Below are 24953 nucleotides of genomic sequence, written 5' to 3' on the forward strand. Positions count from 1 at the left end.
TGCCTCGCAGTGTCAGCATTGAAAGAAAACCTCAAGACATTTGCCCAACGTTTGATAAGATCCACGTCGAGATTCAGATTCGTATTGCGCTTATTTGGGTTTTGAACACCATAAATATTGATGTGCTCTCGACAAATAGTTTAAAAGTGCATTTTAGATATGCAAATAAGGAAGAAGAGGGGACCTAAGATCAATCCCTGTGGAACTCCTGCTAAATTTTGCCTTGTAGTGCTTCTTCGACTTCAATTCGGTACGCTGCGTGTAATCTGCTATAAAACAATGAACATATGACTTCAGTGGTAGAAAATTCAGGGATGTGGGGAAGGGGCGAGAGCCCCCAGATATCGTTGAATTATCAGATGTTGATAATTGCAGTGTTTAAAGCTATAGAAATGAATTCGCTTCTCAATGACGTGTTGATTGTAATGAGCATTACGTGCTAAATACTAGCGCTGTTCTTCTCACAAAAGACGCAATTTAAAACTAACAAGAAAAAGCAGCTGTTCAAAATTCAATAATTAGTTCAGCCAATTTTGAGCACTTTAGACACATCTACATTTTTTTCAGCAGCACCGAATATCCCTACCAGTTAGCATAGCTACTGATATCTACATGAACAAATCAGAGCTACGTCTTTTAGACATAACATGAAAACCGCATCCAGACAGCCTAATGTAAGTTAACAATGAATAATTAGAAGCCACCACAGGTTTGCATGAAAAGCCATTTGCTAACCTCAATCTCTGCAATCAAAATACTGGGTGAAAACGATGTCACCAGAAATAACAAAATCTAACGATATAAATCATCCACAAATTATTTGGCTTTATTCAGCCCCTACAAATGATTCTCTGCGACAGTTCATGGCAAGTCATCTTCAGGAACACAGTGTTTCTCACTGCGGCCTAAAGAATTGTCAAAGAAGTCAAAAATGAATATCCCAAGTTAATTAATGACCGGGACGCGAGGAACTAGAAATCAGAATGTTCCTGACATTTCTTTAGCAAAACTCATAGCATCCAGACATATCAATACACTGCCACACAGTGGATTCCATTCGTTTACAATCTAGTCATGAGCGATGTTATATTTTAGAAATAAAGGTCGTTTTGCATATACAAGAATGAAAGTGACATTGATATATATATGGCAGTTGAAGTTTCATACATTTCATACTTCAAAATTTTAACTTAGGTCGGTCGGTCGTTGCCGTTTGCACGTAATTGACAGAAACAACCAGAAACGACATATGATAGTGAAGCCGGGTGGTCACATTTAAAGGAACAATTTGCTGGCAAAAGCGCAAGATTGCTTATCATAAAGGAAATTTAGAGCAAAATTTATCTGACAAACGTTGGCTGTCAGATAGTTTTGTAGAAGATTATATCGAGTTTATTTTTGTTCTGACGTTGTTTTTGTTTGATTAGTAAAATGGTAAACTATACCACACTTTTCGTGCTTTAAACCTGGTTTCCATGTGAACACAAGGATCGCTTGTGTCAAGAGGATCACACAAATTTCTGACCAACAATCGTTGCTGCTTTATAGAACCTGTCTATTCAGTTTGGTAGCGACCGTTGCGTTGCCAGCGATCCCTGCGATTGAGATAGAAAATTTTATATCTCAGCGATCGAGGTGATCCTTTCACGTTGAATAGAAACGAGACAATGTCTCTTTCCAAAATCTTTCTCTTGAAATCAGTGAGTGAGTTAACTATTCAAAATGGCGTTTGCAACTTTCGAAAACTTAGATTTCACGGTTCCTAAAAAATTATTTTCTCGGTCGTAGAGATGAAGCTTTTATGTTAACATTTGAAGGGCACCCAAATCTCCAGTATTAAAAATTTGTTAGCTTGTAACAAAAATCTTTCCATGTCTTTCTCATCATTTCGAAAATCTAGCACCAAATTAAAGTTTCACGATCAATGTGATGAATGGAAACCACACGACACAGGAATCACGGTAAATTGCTGATCACAAATTTGAAAATCAGAGCACGCGGGACACGCAAAACTCGCGAAGCATGCAAGGACACTTAGCACTCGGAGCACGCATTTTTCACGAGAATATAGACATTTGCACTTTAAAACTAACAGACAAAATAAGCTTGACAAACACGCAGCCTTTTTCTGCAATGCAGCCACAGATATCAATTCAAGGAAAGACATTTCCTCAATTTTGTTATCACCTACAGCTCGGACGCAAACATGTCAAAATAAAAGCAGCAAGATCTTATGGTGATACAAGCAAAGCTAAATGTAAATTTTTAACAAACCGCTAAAGTACTTTAAAATCATTAAGAAATTTAACATACCCTTCATTCGTAGTTGAAAGCTGCCAAAAATCAACCTGTTCCAGTTGCAAGCATCCAAAGCAAGTTACTATAAAAGAAAACAAAAATAAAATGTCTGAATTCTACTATCAAACTTAAGTGAACGAAAACTAGGTATAGACAAACTGTTTTTGTAGAAACAATTGGCTAAATGTACTTTAAGGAAAATTGCTGTTTAAGGAAAATGATTCCTGGCACTTCTCTATAAAAAAGTTTGTACCGAGATTTACTAGTCAATCCTTTAAGACAAACAACTGGGAATTTAAGTATACAGTAAATCTTACTTTCCTTAATGTTTTCTGACTTTTACGTTTGTAGAAAGGAGAGGGTGTGATTTCTTTGCTGCAAATATTATTATCTATTACTTTTTTAGGCTCCAGGCGTGCTAGTCACGTGACATATTGTTAACGGAAGTTTATGCCGCTTGTGAAGTTACATACAGGTAAGGTCAGATAGGCCACTTGTCAAGAATATGCGTTGAATTCATTGTAAATCGATCATCATCAGATAAATCGTTTGAATATGTTTTTTTTCTCTTGACTCACACAGCAGATCAACATATGGCACCCAACGTGGTGGAGACGATATATAAATATAAATATAAAGAAGTAACGTCATTAAAATTTTCTTCTTCGTCTCTTCCCTGAGATATGAGAAAAAGAAACAGCCATACAACATCCAAAATTTGTGAAAAAGGATGCTATAATATGAGTGTAGTAGGTCAGCTCCGTTTTCTACAATCCTTCACATAATATATTGAGACCAGTCATGAAATCATAACAATTTATTGACAGTAATCTTCTAGAATAGCGGGGACGGGGGACGGGGGACGGGGGACGGGGGACGGGGGACGGGGACGGGGACGGGGACGGGGACGGGGACGGGGACGGGGACGGGGACGGGGACGGGGACGGGGACGGGGACGGGGACGGGGACGGGGACGGGGACGGGGACGGGGACGGGGACGGGGACGGGGACGGGGACGGGGACGGGGACGGGGACGGGGACGGGGACGGGGACGGGGACGGGGACGGGGACGGGTAGGAATGAGGATGGTTGAAGGGCTGTGTAACAAATTAGTCTGTCTGAAGCCTAAGTCAAAATTACGGATGATTTACGAAATCATCTCGATGGGTTTTCTTTTCGTAAAATATGCTGGACTGTGAAGCAGTCTCACAATTTTTGTGGACGTTTGTAGTAGCGCATTGCATTGCATTGAGCGAATTTCCAGTTGGAGAAGGGAAACTTTCTTGCAAAAATGAGGGGTGGAGATATAAGATGGGGATCTTTTAAAATTATTTGTTTGAGTGTCCTTTACCGAGACCGGATCTCTACATTTCTAGAATAGTTTTTAAAAGGAAGCTGAAGTCTTTTAGAAAATGTGCATTAATCATCAAATTAAAAGGTATTAAATCTATTTGATATTTTTGGGTAAACAAAAAGCTTTTCATTCACATCTATTACCTAAAAATTCAAAAGAACAATTAACTCAGAGCTGCCACATAAGGGGTAGTGCAGGGGTTTGGTGATTCCCAATAATAGAAACTTTAAAGGCATTTGACATGCATAAGTACAGCGAATGCAGAAATATCTCAGGCCAAATTGATCAGAGCACGTGCACAAGAAAGTATTTGGAAACTGCTCACATGAAACCACTGCGCGATGCTCTAGGATTTCACCGATTCGCAAAAAGGCGGAAACTGTTCACGTGTTTTTCTCTGTGCGCAATTTGATTGGTCAACCGCTCGTGGTCGAGTGGCTATAAGCCACTTTTACCTGTGTCATATGCCTTTAATCTTTTCTCCTTTATCTTTTAAAGAAGCAATTTCCCTGCTATTCACTGCACATGGGAGTAATACGTGGACATATTTTCCCAAGAAATCAATGTCATAGGCCAGAACAAATTTGGCAAAAATAAAGGGATCATCTCTTTCTGACCCTTACTAGAATCGTGTAAGAAATTCTTCCCTACCAGACAAGAAATAGCAGGAGAAGTATTCTCTCTCTTTACTTTCTAGTATTGTTCCTTCCGCTCAAAAGAGCTGTGTTCTTACCCTGTTCGTTTTAAATATATGTCATGGCATATGTGAATCTTGTTGGATCGTAGATTTGAAAATCAGCTACAGACATGGCTGGTTTTCTGACCACATTCAATAACCACACCCTTGTTTGTCGATAAATCGTCAGTATGCAGCCTTTCAAGAGATTTGCAACTGCCCCGAGATAAAGTGATCCCAGTTAGCCTTTGAGCTAAAATCCATTGGATAAGGTTATTCTAAAGCTAAATGAAATGCTTTAGAAATAAAAAGCTTTGAGGAAGCTCGTCAAATTTCAATTTTATTTACGCTGTATACATTTATATTCAGAGAATGAAAACAGGACCAATGAATGTGGCGAAATTCACAACAATGTAATATGTGTATTAACAAGCCTCATTCACACATGTTATAAACAAGCAGACTCGATGTCATTTCATAGGAATATCATCATTTGTTATCATATCTATTTTCAATCTTGAATGACACCATTAATTACATTTGGTTATAAATACAAACGATTAAAAACAAACATGGTAAAGACATATTGGCTCTACCAAGAGCAAAGCTTTGAAACGTTCTTAGATTAAGTATGCCTTCACAACTATATCATACATCATAAGAAAGGGTGCAGTTTTTAGGAAAGGGGGGTTTATGGGGCCTAATCTAGCATAGAGCATTCCCTAACATCATAAAGCAAACGAGGCCGAATTTTTTCTAAAATTTCTTCAATATTCCCCTTTTAGTTTTAAACAGATGACTAAAATTGCTTTCATCGCTTCATTTTGATCAATTCCTACTTTTGACACAAATTAAAAAAATCTATTTCTGTATAAAGCTAAATTACTAACTAAAAATTTTTGTGAGATGTTTAAGCTATGAGTAATTTGCCCTTTAAACTTGGCTCGGTGACATGCAAATGTCTTTATAAAAAATCTTTACCTAGAACAAGACAAACTTTACCTACTAGAACACTCAGGCAGTCTTCACTATTATCGTGATGTGACTTAAATTCTGCCAAAGAAAACAAACATCAATGCTCATTAAAAAATCTTGTTGAACTGACATTCTAAGGTTTTCTGTGTCATTTAAATAAATTCTAAATGAAAAATATCTTAAGCTAATTCGAAATATTCACACGTCTTAAGGCCTTACAATGGACGTTAGTGTATAAATTAGTCAAATTGCTCGTCATCACTGGTCACGTGAAATGAGCTGAGAAAATTTCCCGCCTATTTATTAGGCTCATCTGGCTTTGGGACTGCGCATTTGTCGCGAAAAGAAAACAAAGTTAGATTAATTTCTCCAAACATCTCTTGTTCTAAATAAATTTTGTTTGTACTTTAACTTGAACTCCAAATTCTTTGATTTTGCACTTATCTGGTATTGCAGAATTTCTTCATTGTATGAAATTCAGTAAGTCATATGAACAAATCACTGTGACAACTTTAAATTAGGATATTGCTTGGTGAAATGAAAAGGGAGGTGGAGGAGAGAACGGGAGATAAAATCAATGTGCAAACCTGTCATGAATGGATGAGGTAATAAGCGAAGGTTTGGCTGACTCAAATCTAAATTTGAATTAACTGAAAAACATGGCTGCCTTCACCTTTGCGTCAAGCTAACAATTCATCTACTTGGGGCCTGTTTATATGAGCAAATTTATCCCACCTCTCAGCCCATAATCTGGCAGGTGGGATAAAATCTTCGAATGTTTACATGCAGATTCTATCCCACCTTCCAGCTGTATCTGAAGAAAATCATTTCACCATCCAGCCTGTGTGCTGACAAAAGGGACGAAATTTGATCGCGTTTATATTATCATTTCATCCAATCTTCCAGTTTTATCCCACCTTCCAGTGCTCATATGGAAAAAACTCATCCCACCTCAGTGAGATCCCACCTCCCATGCAGTGGGATCTCACTTAACCGGACTGGCTTGTTTTTTATATAAACGCAAGACGAAAACACAAAGGATTCTTTAGAAGAGTGCGATATCACCTCTCAGCTCACAGGCTGGAAGGTGGGATGATTTTCTCCATAAAAACAGGCCCCTAATCGATCGAACTGATCAGCCAAAGCAGGACAATGGTACACAATAACACTCTTCCAACCAACAGTCGATGACACAATAAAATGTCCAACACAATGTCCAAAACGAGGTTGATTTCTCTACATTGTTGCACCGTAACCCCACGAAGTATTAGATGCCTGTGTGTGGTAATCTTGGAATTCCAGCATCTCTGGATTAGGATGAGTTGGAACATGCGGATTAACTTGCATACCATTCAAACCAGACATGTTCATGTAGGATGCATAATCCTGACTACTTCCACAGTAACGTTGGGAGTTGCTAGTTTGGGAGGACAAGTAGCCATGATATGAGGTAGAGCTTCCTCCTGCGCAGGGACTTAGGACTGGTGAAGACTGGAAGCTCCTTTGCGGGTCCGATATTGTGCTATATACTTTAGATGATGCCGGACTCCAAATGCTGCTTGATGATGTAGTTGCGTTGCTAGAAGTGACAGTGGTCTTGTAGCTTGAGCTTGTAGATGTGTTTGGGGTACTCACAGGACTGGCAGTTCCAGTTGATGCTGAATCACTGAGTTTATCACTTGAATTTGAAACGCTTGACTTTTTGTTTTTCTCCTTTTCTTGTTTGGCCTTCTGTCTGTGTTTCGCACGTCTATTCTTGAACCATACCTTTTTGAAAAGACATTGAATTACTTTCAGATTATAGCAGGGTATGAAGAAGTCTTCCTTTACACTAGCAATTCTATCTATCGATTAATCAAGATACATTTAACTTCTCTGAGATAGGGAATAATCGAGGTGTAGAAATAAGGGGGGGGGGGGGGGGTGGTGGCTAAATCCTCAAAGTACTGAATTTGTTCTAAAACTTATTTCTGAAAGTGATGGCAAAGGCATCAAATTTTTAGTCCAATGTTTTCGTCGATGAATTTGGGGAAGTTGAGATAAAAAGCAGGGTCAAAAAAGGCCCAAAAGCACGTTTTTCAGACCTTGAGCAGAATGTCAAAATTTTGTTTCAATGTGTTTAGCATAACAGTGAAAATCAAATGAATACATCAAGCAAAACAAAGTCAACAGGTTATTTTCGAGGCACTATATGTATATTAAATATTGATCATACAAGTGCTGTTTCAAGTGCTTCAAGTAGGCTTGTCAGGAAATGCTGTTTTAAATATCAACGTGCAAATCCTTAGGGCGTACTGAAAAAACCTTGTACATATATTGACTTGAAAAACAATACGGAAAAAGACCACCCTTTATGAATATTCACTGACAACGTATAGCAACATTGCAGTCATAATTCACGCACAAAATGATGATTAGAATTAAGGATGATTATTTGTTGTCAATCACAATCAGAGAACAGGTGCATAGATAAGCGATTAAGGATCTTCACTACCATATATTGAAAAAAATTCTTGATTGCAGTCTAAATTTTTTCTTCCTTTTTCTGCGATGTATATTTTTACATATTTTATGATGATAATGACGACAAAAGTAGTAATTATGATAAAATATAATGAGCATGCTCATGGTAATGATAACTTGATGATAGTGATAAATATGTATCATGATGATGATTATGTTGTGGTTGATATCGTGATGGCGAAAGTGATTTTTGGCGTCTGAGACGCAAATACGTCGACAAAGGCGTGTTTCTGTTAGGGAAAGCTGCTTTATTTGTTACATTGAATGGGCTTTCTTGAACATTCATACATTTGCTATTTTATCTAACAAGAGATAGTGCCTTCAGAATTCTGAGCTTAGATCCAGTGGCTGGCTTTTTGACAAGAGCCATAAAACAAAAACGACGAAGCCAGGAAACCATAAACAGTCTGTAATTAATCTTGCTTAATTTAAAACGTTTTATGTACAGAAAATAATCCTTCAAAGAATTGACCACAAAGATAAAAGGACAAGAATACTAGAATAAGCTTGTTATTTTTCTCACTCAGCAACAGCCTTAATATCTTCAACATTTTCTCAATCCTCATCGATGTTACATAAAGAATTAAAATAACGACCCTGATGCATGCTCTCCCCCCCTTTTAGTAGGCACTCTGTGGGTTCATGTCAATGGAGTCTGACATATAGAGTATTTCAATATATTGGTTCCCGCAAAAGCACTAAAACGGTAATGGCTGTAGAATTTTACAATTTCAAAGAGCATTTAAGATCTCGGAATTACCTTTAGCAAGATACATGTATAACCGTCCAGTTCACTAAAGTCTACTTCAAATTCAGCTTAAAAGCATTTCTAGAGCACAAAGCATTTCAACAAAGTTTTGGATGCCTAAACTCTTTTTTATAAAGCGAGATATTTTTCTGAGGCTTGTTTCATTTTCAAAGACTCGAGGATTGAGTGTTCCTAATCTTGTTCTTGTTTGAACATGGAATTTTCAACAACAACGTATAAAAAATTGTTTCTAGGAACACTAGATAACAATTGTGTATCTTTTTTTCAGTAGTGCGGTTCATATTTAGATAAAATCTTCCCTGCTTCATTAAAATTAGATAAAATTATCAAAAAACATTGCTTCTCTTTAAGTTTATTCTTTTTTGGTGAATGGAGCCTGCTTAATAACAAATTGGTGCATGATACACTTAAAAGAGAATAAACAAATGTAATTATGTAAGTAATTTGAACAACATCTTTTAATCTTTAGCCTGATAAAAATTAAGTATCAGTCCTGTTTTTACATTTGATCAAAATATTAAAAAAATGATAGATAAAACATATATATTTTTAGGCATAAAGCATTAAAGGATCAAAGTTCTACTTACTTGTACACGCGATTCTGGAAGGTTTATTTTTCTTGCAACTTCCTCTCTCATAAAAATATCAGGATAGTGGGTCTTTGAGAACAAATCTTCCAAGATTTCGAGTTGGGCTTTTGTAAATGTTGTTCGTTCTCTTCTTTGCTTTCTTGGAAATGCTGAAATTACACAGTGATGGATTAAGTCTACTTTTGATTAAAAAATCCGTTTATCCTATCAAAAGCATAAAGCTTCTAATCAGCTACTATTTCAGATAATTTGGTGTTACAATTAAACGTATTTTTCTCAGTTTTAACATTACAATATCGAGAAGATGGATAATGATTAACACCTTCCATCTCAAGAAGGTAACAAATTCATATTTTATTTGAAAGCTCAATTCGTCCCTAAATGTGCTGAAAGATTTTTATGCTTTAACAGTGTCAGCTTCAGCAACTGAAAGATGGGAAGGTAATGAATGTGTTCATTTGGACAGTAACTTTTAGTTTCATTTTTCTTCAGTGCTGTATAGCAAAATTATTATTTTTTCGACAAATAATGAAAAAATGTACCATTTATTAATGTAATCGTCTCCCGTACCCATTGAAAAAGAACAGTTGCAAAGATTCAATTCTATGATTTATTTTATGAGTACAGTTCTATTAACCACATTTTTGGAGAAGATGATCATATGTGCTATAGATTAAGAAGCTAGATAATTGAGTGTATCTAAACCCTGTTCTTCTTGTTTTGTACAAAGAGTTAAACTTTATGATGAAATGAAAAATCTCAGCATATTAAAGGATTGCTTGTATTAAAGAGCCTTAATTTTCTCTCTTGATCCCATTTTCAGCCACATGGTCAATCATTTCACATGCCGTGATTGAAATGCTGTTTGTTAGACACATACAAAGAGGCATTACCGGTGTGTTTTCTCCCATTATCGACGCTTCTCACTCCCCGTGTTCAAAATTCGCCCGACACAACGAAGTGGGTAAACATTTCTAACTAATAAAACCATGACAAAACTTAGAAAATGCATTCTTTAATGTCGCATATCGGTCAATCGCTTGGCTTGATGAGATTAATTATCTGTTTCTTAAAGGCACAATTACATGAAGTGAAAATGAGAGAAATTATTACTAATAGCCTAAAGACATTAATTATTCTTTGGGCAGAGAAAAAAGTCACATTTAAAGATTTGAAGAAATCGATTTGCTGTCATGAAAGATTTTATTGGATTAATTACTCGCATATTCCAGCTATGGAAAAGTTGAGATACATTGTGAAAAGAAAATCGTTTTAATTAATCCGCTATCGATTGGGATCCATTTGTATACCCTTGTTTTCTTCTTGGTTCCATGTTTTCGCAGTAATCCTGGTTATCTAGTAAAATTTCATTAAGTTCGTTGTTGGAGCACGCTGGTGTTTGGGCCTTACATCCAACATTTGGACTACGAAAACCTGATTTTCTTCTTATCCTGTTAACCATTTAACAAATCATTGTTGCAACCATTTTCGTCAATTTTTGGGTATATACCATAAGAGAAAACGGCTTATTGCATTATTTTTAAAACGAGTAGAGCTGCGCTCTTTGTAGTCTGTATGGTTACATCTACGTAGCTGTCTACGCTAACTTTGAGTATATTTATGACGTACGGAATGATAAAAAATAACCATTGCAATAAGGTATCTTTTGCTTTGCTTTCGATTAAATCGACCTAGTAAGAATTCCAAGATTAAGGTTACAGGTTCAGAGTTACGATTATTTGATGCTTATGAATTTGATGCCTATGAAATAGTGCTTAGTAAATGCATGCCATCACCCTATTTCAACTAATAAGCAGAAATCTACATCTTTAATAAAATTTCTATCTACACTTTTACTTACAAAAAGGTATTTCAAACATTGGCGTAGCGAATGTAAAAAGTTCAGGGGGCAAAGTATGGATCTTTCCAGGATATTTTTGTTTCCTTGGGATAGAACTGTCCGAATGGAACATAAAATGCGACAAATCATGCCTAGGCAGGGGGGCTGCAGCTTCCTCAGCCCTTATGTCTCCCACACCAATGATTATGCTTTTGTCGGGAAAGTACATTGAAAATTATTTCGACATTAACATTTTTGAAGAGATTTTTCTGAATAGATCTACTGGCAAGAAATCCTTATCTGTCTTCTTATTTTTGGATGCGAACAAACCTCTTTGATTTAGCAGAACGATTTATGATTTACGCTTACACTTGAGCTTGTGTCGCTTAATGTCTAGATTTAACGACATCTGAAGGGGTCCCTCGGTGCATCATTTTTAAGATGACTTTGCAGCACAAGCTACATCTGGAAATAAGCATATTAACAAAATCAATCTACAAGGAAGTTTAGATATAAACAACAGTTTTAATTTAACTTACCACAGCTTGGGGCGAGTGGGTAATGCAGATTGACGCTTGGGTATCCAGGAAAGCCCATACAATTTGGAGGCATTGGCGGGTATGATGGCATATTGTTGTAGGGCCAGGCCATTTTCAATGAGCGTGTAGCAAACACGTTGTAAATCCTGGGCTTAGTCGAAGATTTACAGCGAAAATGCGACTAATCCTTTGTGTGTGGAGATCTCTTGTTCTTTTGCAGACCAATTTGCTGTTCACACTTTTGAATATCTGCAAAGAGAGATAACATATGAGAATACTCATGTTTAGGATTCTTTGGGTGTCATCACTTGCAAATGACATGTCCTCCCTCCGCCCATTGATGACACTTGGACAACCACTCTCGGATGTGTCCACTCTCACCAGCGTCTGTCAACATAACACCAGTCACATGTAGCAATGTAGTGATAAAAGGTTGGTTATTCACACCTCACGCACGGTGATGTATTGTTATGTATGCTTCGAGGGTGGCGATATCGGGATTGGAGGGTCTTCGCGGTGAGACAGTTTCTATATGCTGCTCGTCCTACGCGCCTTGGCTCTTGTTTCGTGGGCTTAGTTGCTAAACGCTTTTTAAACTTTGATTTTCAAACGTTTTTGAAACTGGATGATTTTAGAATTTTTCACATTTTAACTGTTAGTTCGATTCACTACTGAAAGGAACTTTATTTTCCTGTATTTTTGACAAAGCCTAAGGTATTTCTAAAACCTTGTCAAAAAAATCACCTTTGAAAAAACAGACCCGCCTTCTAAATGCCGAACCCACACCATTCCTGACTGAGGTAAAACGAAGTATGTTAGAAGTCTAGATTTTAGTAGTGTTTGTAAAAGATATACAAGCTTTTTAATTAGAAGCCACTTTATAAGGAACCTACTTGCCTAAGGCCGAAAACTGTTCGATGCTTTTCTTGCGTCTGTGCTATTTTCACGGCTCTAAATGTGCAGTTACAATCAAAGAACAATCAAGGAACTTTGGCACTAAAATTTAGCAAAAGTGGTCCGAAAATAAGGAGTTTTGGTTTTTAGGAACTGGACCTTGAGCCGGGATCTTTATGAAAAAACGTGGAAATATAATGTGGAAAGCAAATTTGAAGACGAATGCGCCATTAGAATTCGTACAGCTTCTCTAAAAAACGAAAGAATCTTCCCTTTTTACATTCATGGAAAATGTTTTATGAAGCTTCTATTCATTAGAAGCTCTGTTGGCAAAATTCTGTTGGCAAATCTTGTTGCGGCTAAAACGTTTTCTGATAACATACTGCAATGGACTTTCCTCTTCATCACCTAAGAGCGGGCAGTGCATTCTGGTCTTTTCAGTAATATCCGTGAACACTTGTTTATTTTCTCTACGGGAATCACACGGTCATCTATTGTTATTGGGGACAGAACCACTAAATTTCGATTGCAGGAAAAGAAATCCAAGTGGAGAAGCGGAGGAGCTGAGAAGTAGGAAGGGTGTTCTTCTCAGATAAAAGCTCAGCCACCTCTCCGCTCCTATCTTCTATATCCGCGCCCGAATTTATGTAGCTCTGGTACCCATGTTAATCGTTTTGGCAGTGAAGAACAGTTTTTTTTAATTTGCAATTTCGCCTCTGTTGATAATTCCTCTTTAAACTTAGATATCTACGTCACAGCAAAACAAAGTAAAATGTTGCATTTTGTTCATTGTATAGCAGCATGAGTTTCATGCCTATACTTAGAAAGTACCATCGACTCTAGTTCTGCAGTTCTGCAAAGTACCATCAATAGAATCAGAGTTAGGAAAACATCACGGCCCCACAGCCACTCTGGCCGGAGGAAAGTTGTAGAAACAAAGAGAAATTGAGGGAAGTGGCTGCAAATGTTGTAAGACTGTTATAAGGTCAAGTGCTTGTAGGTTATTTCAGGTAAGCACATGTGCCTTAAAGGCATGCCAGGTATTACATTCACCTGATCATACAATCAGTAAAGTTTACCTTTAATTCTAGAGAAATGGAAGAAAAAGAAGAATATCGGTGAAGAAGTCGAAGGGCACATGTGGCGGCCTTTGAGCCTGCCGTGTCCTGGGCACTGCAGTGTAGATTTTTACTACATATAAAAAGAATCAAAGATACAACAAGAAGTATCATCTTTCTTATGTTGTCTTCCATCCACAACTGTATGGTTGTCAGGAATCTACGCCCACGGTTATTCCTCAGCCAAGCACCAAGATCCAATCAATGGCTTTACCAATCAACGAACAAATCAACCTTGACCAACTTCTACTCAAGTTAAAAGTAGTCACTAATAACACGAATACGAGGAAGTTGAACAAATCTCATTGCCTTTTGGTTTTCAAAATACAGCCATGCAAAAAATGAAAAAATCCGCAAAAAATCTAAAACCTCCTGTTTTTAAACATGAATGTGTTTGCAGAACTGCTTTGCACTGTAATTTTGGTATTAATTTTTATAAATTATGCATTTAGAATATGATACGCTTTTGTTATCAATTGTTATATGCAATTAATATTACATCTATCTCTAAAAGATATATATAGTTTAAAACAAGCTATATTTCTTAAGATGTGCGGACTTGCAAGGATTAAGACTAGTTGAGTACCCCTTTTACTAATCACGCCCTTTTTAACTCATTTAAAAATGAGGAAGGTTTTATAGCAAGATTTTCTTCACCGGAGGAAGGTTGACAACTTTTTGGTCTCAGTATACAATCTCATGGCGTTGTTAGGCGCAATTTCCTATAAATGCAGACATCATAAAAACTGAAAATTAAATTTGGATCATCAAAATCAAAGAAAGAAATAAAAAGTGAATTGAATCAATTTCATACTCCTTGAGAGAATACCAGAAAAGAGTTTAGGTCCTTGTAACCTGACTGACAATTGCTAGGATGGTAAATTCGCACTCAACGGCTATCACAGTGACTTAGGGCATTTAGTTTTAGTCGCCAAACCAAAGCTAGGCCTTTTTCGGCAAAGCGAAAAATTCAGTTTTTCATGAGGCAGATGAAGACTTAACAAGAACGCCTAAAGCCCTTGTTGTTTTTATTCCGACCACTATAAAATCGCTGATTTGGTGGTTACAATCGAAGAAGTTTGAAAAAATCTTAGGAGATAATCGGTTATAGCTTTCTATACAGTTCAATGTTTAGCACATCACAAAGATGTAGCTGTAATGCCATCAATAGTTCATTATGTCATTGTATTTTATATAGAATAGACAAACTTATAACATGGAAGGTTTCTAGACAGGGCATTTTATAAAGAAAATTTGAGCAGTGTTGATTCTATTTTTCAAAGCAAGTGAAATGAAAAGATGTTGTGCATAGCTTTGACCAACCACATAGGAATCTAATGTCATGCAAAACCACTTAAGATATCTTAAAGAATGTCCGCTTTTCATTGAAGCCCAGCCCATTGAAGAATACAAAAATATTAATTTCATTAACTAAGAATGCCACTATTTATAGCAATTACAGTTGAATTTTATTCTGACTCCAAAATGATGGGATGAAATTCATCACCCTTTATTTTCACCTTTAATCCTAAAACTGAGAAGTCAAGCCAACAATAAAGGTCATCATCACTTCAAATCGAATGTGGCAACCATTTCAAAGAACGTTTTAATCGTTTTAATTACGTTTTACAGTAATTGTAATCTTCGCTCTGCTAACTTTCAAAATAAGCCAAAAGGATGATCAGCAAAATACAATCTTGGATACATAACATGCTTGTAGCCCATCAGAATTAAGTTGATACATTTAGAAACACAAGGCCCGAACAGACACTCATTACCGAAAGCAGATATCCCAGATATGGCCAACGTGTTAATAGCATCTACCACTTAACGCTTTTTATACAACGTCTTTGCTGACAAATCTAACTTAGACATCCCAATACTTCATGTATGAGCACGCCAACCTCTCTTGAGCTAATATGTTACCAAAGCTACCTCACGTGGTTCAGCTTCTATACAATGGTCAGTTTCAACACGAAGGCCTTTACCAACGCAGTATACAGCAGTGTGCACTCACAACGCAGTTTCTGAGATGTTTACGTCAAGTTGATTACCGTTTGAATAATTCTTGAATCATGAAGACCTGTTTTGATTTTTCGTATATTAGAAAGGCTGACGATTATAAATAACTTGAAGAAGGACATTTAAAGAAATTTAAAGAAGAGCATCACTACATGTTTGAGATTAACTTTTCTTAGATTCAAACCCTAACAATCGCATTTTATCATTTACTGAAGCTAAAGATATGCATCCTTTAGTGAGAAAAGCTTTAACAAAATTCACTTGTCATTGCTAATGAAGAACTTGAAAAATAAATATGAGATTTCTGTCAATTTTTTCCCTAGAAAGCATGGCAAGAAACATTAAAAAACGTTTGCAAATTAGCAGAGCTCTTCGTGTCCATTTAGTCTTAACTTCATTCACATATCCTGTGAAGCCAGGTGAGTCTTTTTAGGATAGCTACTGACCAGAATTGGAATGACGTATGACAAAATAATAATAAATTGGCAAAAAGCAGTATATTGAAGTTCTAAAAATATTTTCCTAAGAAAAAGTTCAAATTACAACGAAAAGAAAAATTACAACCTGAAAGATTTCTATCATATTTGATTTTCGTATAAAAATGGTACATTTAAAAGAAATAAATTGCTATGAAAACTGTGAAAATAAGAAATATATTAACCTCCTAAATAGACCACTCAACTGACAAGAAAGATAATGTCAGAGATTGCTGCTTTGCAAATTTTTGTGCCTAATGCTGAGATTATCGTAATAATAGGTCCGAAAAAAAAAACTTAATTAATGTACTTCAACTTATTGAATCCATTTCTAGATTTATTCGGTTTAAGGAAACACTTAAAAAGCAAAGAAGCCAAACATGGTTTTTTGTGATAACTAGTACACTTTTCTACAATACTTGGTGTAGCAAGAGTGATTCTGGCCTCAGCGACAAATCATCATTCCTCATTATGATCAAGGTGTCAAATTATGCAATACTTATATACAATCAAAATTGTGTAATATTATTAGCAAATGATTATGTTTAATGTCTTTCAACTTGAGGAGCAGATTTTTGTATAAGTTTTGGAAACCTTTGATTATTTAATCGAAGCAATTTTTATAACATTCACTAAATATGCTGGAAGTTTAACTTTTTTAAGAAGTTCGTCGTAATCTAGATAAGTCAATGGACTTCTTTCTGAACTTCCTGACAAAAAATATGAGTGTAACATTAAGACTAAAGATATTATTAAGTTTATATGATTACGCATCAACAGGTTGACTGCATATTTTCAATAATTGTAACAATTTTACACTGCATTTGTTGAAATGCTTAAACTTAAGCTATTTTTCACCAAATCACCAAAGCATTTGTCTCTCCTTTTGTTAAGTTTACGCTGAGTGTCTTGCTCAGTCATTTTGTAATTAATCAACAACTTGGGAAATAAAAAGTGTCACAAAAGTTCTGGTATAGGTGACAAGATAAAATATGGTATAGAAGACAATTCAGCTTGAGACAAAAGCATATCATCTAAACCCTAGGCATGGGTTCACTCCTTTATGCTGATCATTTCAAAAGCGCAGAAAGCTTGTACTTTTATGAGAACGAAGTTGCTTCATCCAAGAAAGAACAAAGACGAGTCCCAATACCAGCCTTTAATTACTTGAATTATGATGAATTAATTATTTCATTTTGATTTTTACTACTATTGCTCTTAGTGTGCATGTAAGTAAAATTGGTGAAATTTTTAAACACTAAAGAAAACCAGTTAACAATGTCTCAAGCAATGTCACATCTGCCTGAAGTTATCTACCGTTATCTTTTTCACTGTATTTAAATTCTTTTTGAATGGCAATAAGATTACCAGCTTAATTCTAAGATATTCAAATTTATCGGTAAAACCTCTTTTCGAATCAATCAAACTTTGATTCGTAAATATTGTTATGCAGATCAAAAGTGAAAGTCGTTTTTACAATGATGTCAAATTTATAACTTTGGCTCTGTTAAGTTGACATTTTATCTCTCCAATGAATAAATGACTAGAAAATTCTTAAAGATTATGGCTTTATGCATTCAAATGTATGAAAACCTTAAAGATATTTCTCAGTTCAGGTTCATTTCACTTTATCAAACATGTTTTGAAATAATTTTTCACACAAACACAATGTGCCATGAAAACTCCAGTTTCACTAAAAAAAGCCTCTCAAATATTTTATTTGATTGAATATGAATGCCCATTCTCAATAAAGCAGAGTAAACAATTAAAATTTTTTCTGTTCTTGATTATCCATATCAGCTGATATAAACATATTGGCTGAGGCCTTTTGTTCACGTGGCTTTGTCTACACACAAGAAGTTGCATGGATGGCTTCACAATTTGTTAGATGGTAAATTAGAGAATGGATGCATGTAGTCATCTTAATATTTGTTCATTACGACTTTAACCAAATCGAATAATACATTTATTGCTAAACAACAAAGATTTGACATATATTGCTAAACCAGGGTTTGCCTTCGGGCTGATCAATTCCCCTTAAACATAGACTCAAAATAGTCAATCGCGATATAAGAGTCTGCGATCAGATCATGTAGAACAGCCATTGCAAGCCTCAGACAGCTACAAAGAGTTGTTTATTCCATGTTCGCAACATCTAAGCGCTGGGTGGGCTACCATAGATCAGGACTAATAGGTTTAGTTTATCTTTTAGGCCACGAATTATTTCCAATTTGTTGCTACTCTAATGAATTATTCCTAAATCTTAAAACTGAGTCCTGAATTCTGATCGTTGTCCCTTTACGGCACAATTCCAGCACTGGAATTAGATGAACTACCGAAAAAGTACTTTTATTAATTTGTTATGCTCGGTTCGGGCGTATAAACAAAAAAGACAAAGTAAAATCTGATCAAAAAGTTGGGAGGATTTGCTGCCAAGTGATCGTGTCATTTTCAACTATTCATGAAAAGACTGACAACAAAACGATTTAAAAAGAGGATTTCCGTTTAAAAAAGGGATAAACTAGGAGAGATTTTATGTTGACAACAACTTCAAACTTTCATAAACCACAAAGTTTACATCTTGCTAAATCTAATTATCTTTAATATTCTTTTCCATAACATTTTAACATTCTTCATGCAATAACACCTCGTTCTTAAAACAAGGAGTAGCTTAAAATTGGTTATGACTTGCTGTAACAGTAGTTGAAACTATTACGTTCAATTTAAGTTTGTCACGGATATTTAACTTTTCAAATATACCCTTGGATCTAGAAAACATTAGATTCAAGGTATGCTTCGCATGGAGAACAACCCGTAATTGTTGACATTTTTAACTTTCATTTGCAGATGAAATTACAGCGACGATTCGGGAACCCGATCACTTCAAGTAGCATAGCAAATTACAACTTGCGAGACTGCGCAGGAGCACACGATTTCGGCAATTCAAAGTTCATGGATTAGTTATGTAAGCCTATTCCAAATTGTTAACAGAAACAAAATACTGCTCCTGTGAATTGGGTTGTTTAGGCTAAATCTTGTTTTAATGCTCGCACGAAAGGGAGAAATATTTCAAAGCCGGATTTGCGTTACTTTTACACGAAGAGCAAGGGATGTGAATTGAAGATTTGTCGCATGTTTTTCTTAGCCTGGTCCCTTTGAAAAGATAATTCTTTCCGAGGTCTTTCCACTCTTTTCTGATACACTGTTTCTGATCAATCAATATTATGAGCAGTGACGGCATCTTATCCTATTAGACGCCGTGACAGCCATGTGTCAGTCTATCATCTAGGACAAGTTCTATCTCCTGGTGCTCCTTCTGGTTGACATTGACAGCTATGCTATTTGAAACACTACTTTCAAAGACTCCAATGTTTGAATAAAGAGATGCCACAAGTGCAACATTAGCAGCAGTTACATTTTTTTGCAAAATTTCAAAAGTCATTTTAGCGACTGTCATGTTAGATTCTTTGCCCACAAAATATTTTGAATCATGTTGATTGAATAGTCAATCTAATACTTTTCAAGGTCCTAAATCGTCATTAATTTATAGACCGCCAAAATTTTATGATTTAAACAAAGCAATATTTGGAGTATAATGTTATGAGTCTAAATGTAGGCGTATAGAGTCTAACGTATAGAGTCTAAACGTAGGCGAATCCTGAAAGAATGAAATAGTTACACTCCATTCATCCTCTGTTTAGACTCTATTGCAAATTTTTAGGGAAAAGTTCTATGCGAAGGTGCAAAATCAAATTCATAAATGATGTCATTAGATTAATAGGATGCTTGAACATACATGCTAATTTCTGCAAAATTTGTACACAACATGATATCTTCAAATCTACTTGAAAATAATATTAAAGTTAATTCAAATAACTAATATCATTGCATGTAAACCACACATAGGTTGGTCAAATTAGAATAGTGAAGAGAGCGGAAATTATGTTTCTTTACTTGCAAAGTTCAGTAAAGTTTTGAGGCGTTTCCTGTTACTTATTCTCAATCATGCTAGCCTTGCGAATGATAGATCAAATTGATCTTTTGTCCTTGCATTCAAATGACGACAAATGGAAGTAGAGATCGCCTTTTTGGAATTTTGGCAAAATTAAATGATAGGTCGGTTAGCTAAGCATTTGAATAAACAAACTAGGAATTGTCCTTGCACTTCTTCTCTTAGGTCTCTAAATATCGTAACAAGATCAGCCTTAGAATCAATCAAATTATCAAGAACCTAAGTAAAGCTATTAGAAGATGATCCTCTGCCATCCAGTTTGCTCTTCATTTGTCGTCATACACTTTCGGTAGACTTCAAACATTGCTAATACTCAATATATTTCAATGAATTTATTCCCTAGACGTAAACTTCGTGCTTATAACTTAACAAGTCTATGCAATTTTACTCACTAATAAAAAAGTTTTATAAGAGACCATGTTTAGTCTTCGGAATTGTATAGTTGCTTTAAAGATAGGCGTTCTTTTGAAGGATTCGTTTGAACTGAGAAAAACTTCATGATTCCTGAACAACAAGAGAGACTGTGTTTTATGCCTAATTTTGTGTCTTATGTTTGAATCACAATTTGTATCATCGAAGAAAACTTTAAACTTAAGCTGGCTACAGAAAAAAACGAAAGAATCTTAATGCTACTTGATCTGCATTCTGTATTTACCTTAAAGAACTTCTTCAATAAGAACATCTACCAACGTTTAAGAATAAGAAATAGCTCATCGAAAAAGAAATCATTCAATCACTAATTAAGAAGATCAAAACAAAAAATATTATTTCAAAAGTCATCAACATTGTTTAGTTAAAGCATTACACGTCATTATTGGTAGCTGCTACCTTCATTTTTACGATACAAATGATAATTTTTAATATTTTATCTCGTTGGCAGTATGAGAAACACATCAAATGGATGGCATTTTTTGGAAGAATTAGTTAGTTAGTTTGTAAGTAACTTCTTCATTATTTTTAGGATTTGAGCATTAGTTTTTAGTTGCTAAAATGAATTAGAAACAGATAGCTTAAGCAAACACAAATTGTATTTATAAATGAGCATTATTTGGAAACATGTGGAAGTACAAGCATCATGCTTGAATTTCTTTTGTAGCTTTATATGATCTGAATTCAGACAGACATTATCTAAAATTAGGATAGCAAGAATTCATCCACTGGTTCTTAGACATTATTCTAGGAGCTTAGCACTGTGCCAAATACACCAAAATTTTGCCGATTAGAGAAGAAACTTTAATAAGTATAAATAATTTGCACTTCGCAAAAATATTCAGATAGAATGACAGTATTGTGGTAAAATCATTCTAGAATTTGTTTATTTTCACTTGAGAGGAAAATCCAAGCTTGAAACACTATTACACTGATATTTTTCCTGCAATTTTAGGTACACTATAACAAATTCTAAGAGTATACCATAGAAATATTTGAAATAATAAAAGAAGAAACCCTCTCAATAATATGGCTACTAAACATTTTCATAGAATATTGTCAAACTTTTTAGCTAATAATTGAAATGGTTTTTTGTTGCATCACTGATCCCACCCTAGCCATTTATTGAGATTCCCTTGGTTAAACATTTTGATGCTGAAAGAGTGTTTCAAGAAATATATACAACAGTTAAGGATGATTTTGTTCTGCTTGACTATAAATGTTGCACTCAATCGATTCATAAGTTTGTATATTTACAATATTTAATGTTTGTTAAGGAGACTTGATTTAACACAGAGCTGGTTCCAAAACACTTTCGATTTTGAATTTCGTTCCTGTTTTCATAAACTGACAGTTAATTGTACACAGAACAAGACTGTACCATTAGCACATTGATCAGATAGAGGCAGCAAATACAGACAGCCAAAAGACAGAAATTTCTGTGCAACTGCTTTGCATGCTCTTACTTAATACGGAAATATTTCATGCTACTCTAAGTGCATACAGCATGTATTAGGTAAATGAAGTACATTTCGATCAAAAAACCTTATAGAAACTTTTTGAACTTACTATCAAGATTTGTTCAACATTTTTATTAGCGGAAACAAGCTCTTCAACTCTCTGAAATGCAGGAAATCGTTTGGAATCGTTTTTATACCTATTTGTCATAAGTTTTCATTTATATTTGGCAAAAATACTTGGCTTGAATTGTAAAATGGTGCAGCAAGTTGAAGAGGAGAATAGTTAGTAGAAACAGATAAAATATTCAAAACATCAATTTCTTAAACGCTTGTTATTGCTTTTAATTACTAGAATAATTATAAGAAAAACCAATTTAAGAACATGTTGATTAAATCAATGCAAATAAACGTTGCGTTCTAGTTTTGAGAAGTTTTGGGAAAAACAATTTTTGTGAGTTTCTGGCAAAAATTATCCATTGACGGAGAAACAACGCTATCTTACCTCTAAAAAAGGCATTAACTATATGTCCACTGCAGACAGTAACGAAAAGACCATAGTATTGTCCTAGCCTTAAAGCATCTGTTTCTTATTTCGCAATATCACTATATTATCTTTACTTCATTATCGCTGTCTTCTCTTCTTAAATATTTTCTTAGCGTGAGGCTCAACAACTTAATTGTCAACTTCTTATACCATTCGATGCTTTTTAGGCACGAAGCTGCAAAAACAGTATGACTTCTGAAGCCATTTGCAATTTGGGAACATGATGTTTACTGTAAAAAATCTTGTCAAAGTTTGCGAAAAAATGCCGCTCTGCAGATGTGAAACATGCTCTTTAAAACAAAATCGCAATCCACAAATTAATTCTCTTAACATATCGACTTAGATAGGTAAATAATATTATTCGCTTATCCTTGGTGTTTCAGGATCACTCACCACTCACCTTCAAGCTTAACTTGCTTGGCTATAGCATAATACCGAATGATCCCTTATCTTGCTGTCTTTTGAGTTAAAAGTTCTCATATAACCAACTGATCTTTCCACTTTTTAGCAACTATTACTGTGATCTTGTAAAAAGTTGAATGGCGCCTGATTGGCTCTGAGCCGCTATTTTATTTTGGCGATTGGAGGCTCTTTGTTAAATATCAGAAAAATTTTCAGGGGGGGATGTGAATATGAAATTGCGAATTCAAAGAAAGTTAAGGGTATTGATAACAAGTCATTTAAACAATCCTAGTAATCAATAACATAGAACATTTAAAACTATGAAATTTCTGTGGAATTGAAATAGTATCCAGGAAGAACATTAAAGTTTTTCATTTTAATTACATACTAACAACCCCCGTGACTATGCATTTCGACTAATATCAGTGATGTTTGTCACTCGATTCTAAGCTTGAATGCCATCAAAAGAATATCTTCTTAATCCCAACTAAGGCCTTGGACTTTTTGTAGCCAGATGGACTTTGTTGCAAAGATAAAGACCAACCGAAAAATGTCTAAAAAACGAAAGAGGCAACATCTGTAGTATCTAAGCCGATCTCCGATCGGCAACCCTTAGATAATTGACCAGATTGCGAGAAAGAGCCGAGTGACATTGCAGACATGGTCGGATTTTCCTGTCTGATGTTGATGCCGCAGTATTTTGGCGCGCTTATTGTTAGTCATGTGACAAACTGACTTTGAGAAAAATGGAATTCTCTGCCGGTTACATAGGTTCAGTCAGTATTACAAAAGATTTGGGCCTAGATCACTAATTAAAGTCAAAATGAGGACTTTATAACAAATATATTTGTTTCCAGGTTTAAGTTATGCTTGGTTTGATATGTTTTCGAAAGCATTTCTAAGAGATATCAGCTACAGATGTTCAACTTACGTCTTGTTTGTCAATCTTTCATGTATGAGTCACGTTTGTCTGTTCTCCAACACGGCTATTTGCAAAATGAAATGGATATTTTTCATTTTTTGACTATATATAGTTAAAGAAACACTTAAAGCAAATTTAACTTTGTTGACAAAGTTGACTAAAAAGCTCAAAAGTTATCTTAAATCATGTTTTTGACTTAATTGATAAACAAAATTACTTCGAAATTTTAAAAAGATGAGAAGCCTAGGGCAGTTCTATGGCATAAATTAAAAATGCATTAGTCTTGAACTCATATAGCTGCCAATATTTTGCATTTTTATGAATAAATTGCTGAGAAATTTTTCTAACAAAGCTTTGCTTCAAGAAACATGAAACTACAAAACTGATAAAATTACTAAATTCAAAAAACTATTTGTTTGTCATGTCATGTATATTTTGTAGTAAATTACATCTAAAGAGGATTTTGAAAATGTCAAGGAGATGCTAGCATTGTGGCAAGCTGTATTAGAGTTAGAGAAAGGCAATGTGAAAAGAGGACTTTTGATTAAAAGACTTCTTTGCTATTATCTAGGCAAACATTTTCCAACACTGCGTCAACTTCAAAATAACCATGTTTGCATTTTAAAAAGTCCTTTTTAAATTAAATTTGGCAATTAATTCTTGTTTTATCTGATCGTAAAAGACTTTTGACCACTGACTGTTGGAATAGGTTTTCACAGGGATGATCGGAAAGAAGCTAGAACATTTTGTCCTAGATTCAAATCTTAAGTAGCACAGCAATTGGATCTAAAGTTCATCACAACCAATTAAAAACTCATGATGCCCTTAACTGCAAACTTTTTTCCAAAAGGCGATTTTTTCTGAGATTGATCTCAATATGAACACATCGCCATCAAAATAAATGCAACTGATATTCTGAACTTCTACCTTTCATAAACAGACGCTAGATTGCGTGAACAAGAATCATTTCGGCTGGTTTATCTTTCTTAGTTTCAGCTTTCAATACATCAAAGAAGAAGTTTAATTGCGTGACATTTAGGAAAATAGACCGAAAAGATGCAGCGTGGATTACAACAGTTTAATAAGATCGACCGCCATTTGGCGCCAACA

At 35.2% G+C, this 24953-nt stretch overlaps 2 protein-coding genes across 3 annotated transcripts in view; both read right to left on the bottom strand.

Moving 5' to 3' along the window:
- Window positions 1–265: 265 nt before the first annotated feature.
- The window catches only part of LOC148958738 (uncharacterized), a 76588-nt gene continuing 51900 nt past the window's right edge, over window positions 266–24953 (bottom strand). The window contains exons 5-6 of one of the 2 annotated variants that reach the window (XM_089111920.1): window positions 2314–2380; window positions 266–1595 (exon numbers count right to left, since the gene is read on the bottom strand). In XM_089111920.1, the coding sequence (XP_088968046.1) occupies window positions 1556–1595; window positions 2314–2380 (107 nt within the window). In that variant the 3' untranslated portion in view covers window positions 266–1555. The remainder of the gene's footprint in view (window positions 1596–2313; window positions 2381–24953) is intronic. The other variant, XR_016144483.1, reaches the window with a different exon arrangement.
- On the bottom strand, window positions 4733–23833 carry LOC135681476 (uncharacterized). The gene is made up of 4 exons (XM_065195973.2): window positions 22920–23833; window positions 11565–11813; window positions 9183–9334; window positions 4733–7070 (listed from the first exon to the last, which is right to left on the bottom strand). The coding sequence occupies exons 2-4, from the start codon at window positions 11674–11676 to the stop codon at window positions 6540–6542; spliced, it is 795 nt and encodes a 264-aa protein (XP_065052045.1). The 5' UTR covers window positions 11677–11813; window positions 22920–23833; the 3' UTR covers window positions 4733–6539.

The sequence above is a fragment of the Rhopilema esculentum genome, chromosome 12 (genome assembly GCF_057945365.1).
Source record: "Rhopilema esculentum isolate cy_ngs chromosome 12, ASM5794536v1, whole genome shotgun sequence".
Taxonomy (NCBI): Eukaryota; Metazoa; Cnidaria; class Scyphozoa; order Rhizostomeae; family Rhizostomatidae; genus Rhopilema; species Rhopilema esculentum.

What these genes read in the sequence shown, in the direction of transcription:
- LOC135681476 (XM_065195973.2), bottom strand. Translation starts at nt 11,676, where the DNA reads ATGGCCTGGCCCTACAACAATATGCCATCATACCCGCCAATGCCTCCA. An exon ending in CCCACTCGCCCCAAGCTGTG is followed by an intron (nt 9,335 to 11,564) that starts GTAAGTTAAATT and finishes GTGTAATTTCAG; the next exon opens with CATTTCCAAGAAAGCAAAGA. An exon ending in TTCCAGAATCGCGTGTACAA is followed by an intron (nt 7,071 to 9,182) that starts GTAAGTAGAACT and finishes CTTTTCAAAAAG; the next exon opens with GTATGGTTCAAGAATAGACG.